This window comes from Belonocnema kinseyi, chromosome 2 (genome assembly GCF_010883055.1).
Source record: "Belonocnema kinseyi isolate 2016_QV_RU_SX_M_011 chromosome 2, B_treatae_v1, whole genome shotgun sequence".
Taxonomy (NCBI): domain Eukaryota; kingdom Metazoa; phylum Arthropoda; class Insecta; order Hymenoptera; family Cynipidae; genus Belonocnema; species Belonocnema kinseyi.
Window position 1 is genome coordinate 70030917 of NC_046658.1, and position 9439 is coordinate 70040355.

Here is a 9439-nt window from a genome sequence, read left to right on the forward strand (position 1 = left end):
GGAAGAGGAAGAAAATGCAGAACATATTCTAGTGCTAGCAACTAGTAGGTGCATAAGTTGACTCTATGTATAGAATGCCATATACGCACTGCAGCATTGAAGCAATTCAAAATTCTTTGCCAGCGCGCGAATGAATCCTCATGCTCTTCTGGAAATACTGGAATAAATGGGAAGGAAACATTAAGATCTTGGATAAGGGTCTTTATCCAGCTAGGCGAGAGTCTCTTTGTAGTTCCCCTTTCTGTTTTTGCGCAATGTACAATATTGGACTTGGGAGAACCATGCGCACTTGGATCGACTTGAAGCCCTGTCACGGCACCTGCCGACGTCGTGACGCCCAGTCAAGTCGTCCCTTTGCTTCCACATTCAAAAGCTCTTCCAAACTTTCCATACAAAATATGCATTGCAGCAATCGGATGCGATCATTGAATGATGAGCGTGATAGTGTCGAAAATGAAAACGCGGGTTTCCCGTGACCCTCGCGAATTTCGACCGTGCTTTGCCATTCAGCGTATATGTAGTCAAGATTCGGTCATCGGTCGGGGTGACCCGCTCTCGACTCCTACTACCAGGCAATAGGAAAAAAAAACATCTCGAGACGCGCAAAAATGGCCTGCTCGCCGACCAGCATTGAAAATCAAATAGACAGTTTCCTGGAGCAGTTCAAACGAAGTGCTTCCCGCGCGATGGAGGACCCTCATCATCAGCGGTCCAGCATCTATAATGCTAGTAGCAGTCTCAGTCGAAGTCGCAGTGGAAACCTCGATCTTGAAGTCCTCGAAGTTGGTGGTAAGCCTCTGTTTTGCTTTTTATTACGTCTTTACTTTTCTATACTACATAATACATAGTATACTTCAAATAAATTTATATATCCAAAGTTTGTAATAAAAGACTGAAGATTCTTTTTATTGTTGACGCTATTTTGGGAATGACTAAATTTTTGACTGAAAGGCAAGAATAGAGAATAGTTATGTTTTTGTTGAGTATCAGTAAGTTAGTTTTTTTTGTTACTGATGTTTTTAATTAAAAGCATTCTATATTCAGAATGATTATATTTCTTCAATTATATGCGCGATGTTTATGTTTATGATACCATATAGAATTCATAAGAATAAATGGTGGAAAAACTGTACTTTCATCAATTCTTTTATCTATTTTATTTTTTATGCATTTTTAATAATACCCCTATAAAATAATGTGAGATTTTCCTTGCTGGTGTTTTTGTTTGGTAAATTAAGTTTTGTGAAGAACTAAGAATGCATATTTTCCTAACTATATAAGAGTCTTCGCAGTTCTACCCGATGGTAAATTATATGAAACGGGTCCCGAGTATAAGGGTATCAGTGCCAAATTTCGAAAATACGTTGACTTGACTTATACTGATTGTTTTTATATCACTCATTTCTTTAAGTAATAGCTCAAAATTACGTTATTGTGTTTAATTTTTATATTATTTGAAAAATAAAAAAAGTCGTGCAACTATTTGTGTATCAATATTTTCGTTTTTGGGAACGCCGCACCATTGACAAGGGGTTTTCTCGGAGTCAATTGCTTCTTTCAGGATATTCCTTTCGTGCTTTGATAGAGTTAATTAATAGCTTGAACGTAATTCCTTGCTTTTTAAAGATTGAAAAATAAAAAAGTTATGCACCTTCTTCTTTGTTGTGTTCGGCGTTTTTCGGGACGCGCCGTAATTTGACCCGGTTTTTTTTTTCGGAGATACTTCTTTTAGGATCCTATTTTAACTAAATTCTTAGTAAATTTAACTGATAAGACTAGTAAGAATGAAAACAGTTATTGAAACCGTTGTCTTTTATGTAGTTGACATATCAGTGCGAAGAACGGAAGTATGCATGAAAATAAATCGTTTGACATCCAGCTGAAAAGTCGCCATATTCACTATAATCTTAAACATAGTTCACAAGTTGTGAGATAGGAATTTCCATCCTGACATTTTATTCATGAAACTATTTTTTAAACAACCTTAAAATTAATTCGATTCCTATTTTTCGTTTTTTTCGAAAACATAAGATAGTTGTTGTGTCAAGTTCGAATTCACTCATATTTTGCCGTTTTCTTATTGCTCCTAAGGACGTAGCAGACGACAGCTTTTATTCCATCGTATGATAAACTTTCGCCAAATACCATGTAAACTTTAAGAGCGGAAAATTTTACAAGCAGCAAAATTTAACATTAGTTTTTTTCTGTGCTCATATTAGTTCTGTAAGGCCTTGTACTTTTTTGTTAATTTAAATGGTTTAGTAGGCAACTTAAATATGAATTTAGTTACCCAAAAATAAAAAAGCAGTTAGGTTAACTATAGTCTCCATTGAGTCAATTGAGTTAACGATTTACCAGTCATTTTTTCCAGTGTAACTATAATAACTTGAAAGTACTTTTCTGTTTAAAAAAAACAAATGCACTAAAGTTAAATATTTTTTTTTCAGTGAAATTTGAATTTTTGTACTAACTCCCTTATACCCCGCGGCCCTTCATATAACAATTTTAATTCTTTATTAAATCTAAAGCAATAAAATAAAGTAAAATTGGGTTTGAATATAAAATTAAAACTAGTTTCACAAAATCTAAAGAAATTCTTTATAAGAATATTTACCGAGTGTGCTTACTTTAGGAGATTATTTTTGATAATACACATTTTCTACATATCTTCATCTAATAGAAAACTTTTTTTATACTACAGAATTAATAATAAAGAAACATTTTACTATGAATATTAACATTTTAAGCTCCTTTTTACACACAAATATGTAATGAAAAATTTCACACGCAGAAGTTTCAAATTTCGTTATCTGTTATTTGTACAAGTATAAGTTTCTGAAAGTTTGCGCGTTCACTTTTGTCATATTCTAAATCTAGAGGGTGGCTCCCTATTCGGACCAGTTGATAATACTGTCTCATAGTTTGATAAGTCCAACTCTTACCAAGTATATTTGATATGTATTGTAGAAATGTATACTATCGAAAGCAAGAAGAGCTTTGCAGTGAAAAAAAATTACAATATAGAAAGCAGCATAGATTAAAAAATTTTTTTTTAATGTCTGTTAAGTATTTTTATATAAATATATACTTAAGATTAGCAGAGCAGAGCAATTGCTTTCTTAAGGATCCGAATTCTATTATACGAATGACAAATTCAATCCTTGTTCCTTTCACAATTACAGATTTAATTCGTTTGGAATTCAAATTATTTTTACATAACGGATGCAAAATTGATTATTGGAATTCTTGGTTCAATTTCCATACGCCCTTCGCATAGTTTCAAAATATCGGGTATTGGATGAATGCAACTACTTTTTTTACAAGCTTTATTGGAAATATCTAGGTTCATTTTATATACTAAAAAGAAACAATTAAAATGTTATCTACATCAAATTACTTTGAGAAACTAATAGTGTTAGTTACTAACATGTTTAATTAAACAAATCTTAACAGCATGCAATATTAAACAGCACCTGTTTCTCATTATTATAGGTAAAAAGCTCAGCTCTCTTGGGTTTAACAGTAAAAATATCTTGATGCAATTATAACTCCCTTTCGTAATTTTATCAAAATATAACATTCTGCAATTAATATTATAAAGATTTTATTCTTATTTCACAAACAGAATTTATACGAATATATTTTATATTTTCAAGAATAATGGTTTCTTTTATAGCGTTTTAAATTCACTAAATAAACTATATTTTTTATTCATCCCTCTGTTTTAATAACTTTAAAAAACTTTAGTCTGTAAATCCCTGTAGACTAAACGTCATATTTCTCATGCTCTGAACTTTGAGAACGACCCTTAAGAGCGAAGCTCGTCTTTTACATTTCTGCAGAATTGCAGTTTCTCCTAATATTCATGACCTTTCTTCAAACATTCCATACTAAAAACTTATTGATTCTGAACTTAAAGTCGACTATACTTTATTTTAAATATTTAAATTTTTCCTAAAAGCAAATATTAAATCTATTAGTTCAATCATTTATTTATCTTTTAGTAAAGCTATGATAGAATAAAAACATCGGTCCTTGAATATTCACAGGTCTTTTTTACGTAAACCCAATTTGCGATTCATACGCCCACGACATAAACTACACTTAATTCGTGATTCAATCGCCTGGTCATTAAATAATTACATCAGTTCTTTTCATCTCCAAGCCTATTCTGTTACATATATCTCCCAAGACTTCTCTAATCCTCTCCTACTCTCTATTCACTGTAAAATTTAGCATTGAACTTTTGTCTCTTCCTGCACGTTTTGAGCGCACATCGTTCACGACATCGTGTCAAAGAACATATTTCCGTTTTGTACCGGATACATGGTCGAAGTTATTTAAATCTACGGATTCAAAAATAGTACCAGATTAACTACTCAGGTTTGTCATGTCAAAAAAGTATCCTCCTGTTCACTACAAATCTTTCAAATGGAAAGATGCATTGTACAATATTCTATAATATTGGACCTCGAATTTGTCTTCTGTACATATATAATTTACGTTAATGGACTTTTAATGAATAAATATACGTAATTCTCAACGTAATTCAGTAAAAAGTAGTGATATAACACTCTTAATGCTGCTGCAGAAAGGTTGCGTAATGCATTCAGATTGATATTTAACAGACACACAATACGCGACGTCACTTCCTTGCATCGAGCACTTCCATATTGATTATTATTTCGGACTCTACGAAGGTATATTTAATTTCTAATCGATTTTTCTTTTGTTTTTTAAGCTTAGGTCAAAAGGGTGATATTAAACTCTAAAGAATTTTATTATTCTTATTATTAAAAATTTGATATAGTTGTATTTGAAATTTAATCCCACTTCAAAGAAAAAATGAAAATTTCAAAACTTTTTTCAAATTGCTTAAAATATAAAAACCGTCATTATTTCAATAAAAACGTTCCATTTCTTTCCAGCACCATTACTTTAACTTTGATTTTTCTTAGCCTTGGGAATTTTTTACTATTCATACTTTGAATTATTTAAAAATGAATCAGCTTTCATATTTTAATTATCTTCAAATTATTCAACTGAAATTATTTTCAAAAGAGACAAGTTTATATAATTTATACATTCTTTTTTAAACTTGAGTTGCCTAAAGTTTAAAATTTTGTAAACTTGAAGGTTTTCAAATTTTCATTTTCAGCTCTAGTTTTTTGCATACTAAAATTCTTGCATAGGGTAAGGGGGGGCAACGCCAACCAGTGGGGCAAAGGTGATTTTCCTTATAGCATGGCTATTATTTAACAATTTTAGTTCTAGTTTGCATCAAATAAATCTATTTTATCAGAGAGATAGTGTTACTTACTAAGATCTTAAAAATTGACGTTGCAAAAGAAAAATTATACAGAAAACAGTTTTTACCACGAAAAAATGGAAGTTTCGCTGACAGAAATATAAAGTTTTCAACTTCAATGACAATACTTACAGTATAAAAACTTGATATCTTGACAGATAAAATAATATCAGACAATCTAATCATATTATTCAGACGTAATTCAAGTCCAAAATATATTAAATCTTATAAATAAGTGAGGCCTTGCCAGGGGGGCAGGCCCGATGAAAATAATATTAACAAGTGCTTAGGTGATACACGACGTCACAAGTTTCGTCGATAAATGATCGGCAATGTAGAACAACAACTTATCTTGTGGGCTAAATGGAAGAAACTATTAAATATTATTATTATCAATCCGGTCGGTATGCAGGTTTCTTTTATTGGTACGGTAGAATCATTGCTTACAGTCCGTTTCTAGTAGAATGTCAACGAATAAGAGGCTATATTACAGCTATCTCTATTTTTATTCAAAATAACTTATTCTTCTTGTTAAATATCTTCAAAGGTCATTTTTCCAGTACATAAAATACCACAGAAGAAAACCATCACATTTTCTGATCTTTAAATGTTTTTATTTTCATAAAAAGCTGCAGTCGGCTTTGCCTTCAGGTGTGGGGCAAAGCCGATGAAATACAGCTTGTCAGAAATAATTTAATTACCAAATTATTGTTTTTTCCATGTGATTAATACTTATAGAAATATGATATAAAATAATGTAGAACTTGAAATGAGAAAAAATGGATCAATTCAACATCTCATTAACTTTAACAAAATCATTGACTGTTAACTGGTTGGCGCTGCCCCCCTTTACCCTACATTAGAAAAAATATATCTTTTAAACTCCAGCTTTTCAATGGATCTTTATGCTTAATTATGTACAACTATGTAACTATGTGTAATTTGTAAATATTAAATGTTATAAAGCTCTTTAGGCTTTGAGAACACGTACATTCTAATCACGATCGATATTTACATCGCGCGCTCGATTTTCAACATACATTTTGAAAGTTTAGTTAAAACGTAATTATAGCCCATAAAACTTACAAGTAATCTATATTCCATAATTCTATATGAAAAATTTATTAACATGATATGATATCCTGCATGAAAACCGTTATTATTTCATTTTAATATCATACCAAGTATCATACCTCGATCCGGACTTGGAAAACTTTTCTCCCTTGGATTTTTTCCGTGTCTCGCGTTGTTTGGTTTAAAATTGGAATTTTTTCATAGAATTTGTTCGAAAGGTTAAGACAGAAACACTAAATGATATGAAAAAATGGTTAAAATAACATTTTTAGGTCTTTTGAAAAACTACAATTCCTTTTTTTGAGAAATTTTTTAATATTTCCCGTCGTGTAGTTCAAAATGTGAATACGTTTCAGTTTTTGAACAGTATTTTCGGTGCATATAAAAACCAAACCGACGAGATCTATTTAAAAATAGTAAAACGGAAATTTTTAGGTCTTTTGAAAAGCTACAATCCTTCTTTTAGTCCTCCTTACGTATCTCGTGTACGTTTTTTGGCGTAAAATTGAAATTAACGATTTGCGCATAGCATTTTCTATGGATAAAACCAGAAGCATCTTCGTTTTGGGACACCAAAAAGAGTGCCAAAGTCTGATTTGAATCATTCCTTTTACATTTTCATAATTTATGATTGACAAAGTATTAGAATTGTCGGAAATTTGACATCACAGTTTTTCAACGGATCTCCACGTTTCGAGACCCCCTTAATCCAAAAACCAGGTTTTCACGATGGCGTATGTCTGTCTGTCCGTTTCAAAATTTGGTAAATCAACCGAAAATCAAAATCTGATGCCAAAAAACGCACGATATGAAAAAAGTCGAGAAAAGAAAAACATTTATTTTCAAAAGCCCTACAAAATTATCATAACAAATTTTTGGATTTTCTTCAAAAATCGCAAATTCAAATTTTGATTGCATAAAAAAAATAATGAAAAATAAAAAATTTCATTTTGTAGACAAACTATGTAGGATACGAAAAAAGATGAATTAACAAAAATTGTTATCCCAAAAAAGATCTACGATTTTGTTAAGAATCACTTTTTGATAGGACGCGTACTTTTTGTTTTATTTGTAAAAAATTACGCTGAAAAAAAATAAAATAAAAAAAATGTATGGAAAAATGACGAGTCACGAAAAAAAATTCAACAAAACCTGTTCACAAATGTCTGTCGCAAATCGAGCACGCAGCGCGAGTGTCACGATGAGAATGTGTACCTCAAAGCATACAGAGCTTTGAGAAACTTAATCTTTGACTATCCTTAATTAAGTAGACAATTCATAATATGAAGACGCATATAAATACTGCCATCTAAAAGAGATCTTTTTGATAAAGTTTTTTTCAAGCATTCCAAATGCAAAGAATAAATATCCAAGCGTGAAGCGCGAGGTAACTCATTATCGAGCGCAAAGCGCGAGACTGAATCGTCGCGCGCCCTGGGCGCGCGCAAAGTTGCGAGCGAAGCGAGCCGCGCGAACGGACGGACATACGCCATCGCCAAAACTTCAGGGGGTTCTAAAACATCACAAAAAGACGTCGATCCTCTAAAGTACACGGAATTGGTGATGTTTTGAATTGCAATAAAAATGATACACCGCGGAGAATTAGAATGCAACTATGTTCATGTTACAGTTTCACATTTCAAGTATTCTCATTTTGAGAAAAAAATATCTCATTTGGAGACCATAAGAAATGCACTTTCAACAATTAGGGCTTCCAATTATTGGAAATAAAATTCGGGGCGTCCTAACGATAGGATGCCAACGCATGCGTTCGACTAAATGATACTTAGCCAAAAATATAAACAATGAAAAGCTAACCGAGAAATTAGTGCTAGAAAGTTTCAGCTCGCAGAATTAAGCAAGATGAAGCTAGGAGTTGGCCAAAACTAAAAGATGCTCGCTCACTCCATCGAATCATGAAAGTGCTATCTCGGGCGAGAAAAGCATAAAGCCAGAATAGGTAGATGGCCAGAGATAGATCTTTCATGATTTGATGAAGCGAGCGAGCACCTTTTAGTTTTAGCCAACTTCTAACTTCATCTTGCTCAATTCTGCGATCAAGAATTTTCTGGCTCTAACTTCTCGGTTAGCTTTTTATTATTTATATTTTTGGTTGAGTACCGTCAAGTCGTGTCGTGTGCTTTAGCATCCTACCGTTAAGATGCCTCGAATTGTAGAATCTTTAACTTGAAGTGTTCACACAATTAAACATTGTTCAACTTTAAAAGGTGTAAATTTCAAATTGTTTTGCGAAATTATACAACTTCTAATGTTTTGTAGACGAAGCTTTTCAACTATTAACGCTTTACATTTAATATAGTATAGTTCTTGAAGCTTTAAACAAGGGGTTCAAATCAATCGTCCATATATAGGATTATAGCACGATCATCTCTATGTAATGCTTAAAATATTTGAATGTCTCAAAACTTGAACTTTTCTACTTTTCCAAAATGGTAGATCCTATAATAACTATTGTGTCAATAATACTTAATTAGGCAATAATTAGGATAAATTATTGCATCGTCTACACTCCAGCACAAGTGAAATAAAACGTATATATCTGCAGTTCGAATAAGATTATCTATATCACATTACACACACTGTAGAAAATTTGGGTAATTTTCCCTATCCTTCAGCAGGTGTAACAGGAGCTGCACAGAGTCTGAAGATATCAATCAGGCAAGCACTCATGCGTGAACAAATAAAAGCGGAACGGACTAGAATGAGTTAGTTCCTACCCGCCACCAGCCCCAAAATCGGTGCTATAGAAGGGTTCCACTGTATAAGTAATTTCCCCCGACATTCTCATATAGCTTTTAACAGTTTTAGGTAATTTTTTATAGAAGTTAGACAATGTTACAATTGTTTTGACAACCCGGTTGGCACACAAGTCCTAAACTAGTCATATATATGTCTTTCGGCGGACTTTTTAATGACATGAAAAGATCGAAAGGATGTCTTAACCCTTAAACGGCCAAAACGCCACTACCGGTACACTGCTTTTCAACGGCCAATAACTAAGACTATTCGACACTAGAAAAAATTGAGACACATATA

General features: G+C 32.4%; 1 protein-coding gene across 1 annotated transcript in view; it reads left to right on the top strand.

Annotated features, from left to right (window-relative positions):
- The first annotated feature begins 338 nt into the window (after positions 1-338).
- Positions 339-9439, top strand: part of LOC117168323 (guanine nucleotide exchange factor DBS-like) — a 48134-nt gene continuing 39033 nt past the window's right edge. Inside the window, exon 1 of the mRNA XM_033353899.1 lies at positions 339-789. Within this exon, the coding sequence (XP_033209790.1) occupies positions 609-789 (181 nt within the window). The 5' untranslated portion in view covers positions 339-608. The remainder of the gene's footprint in view (positions 790-9439) is intronic.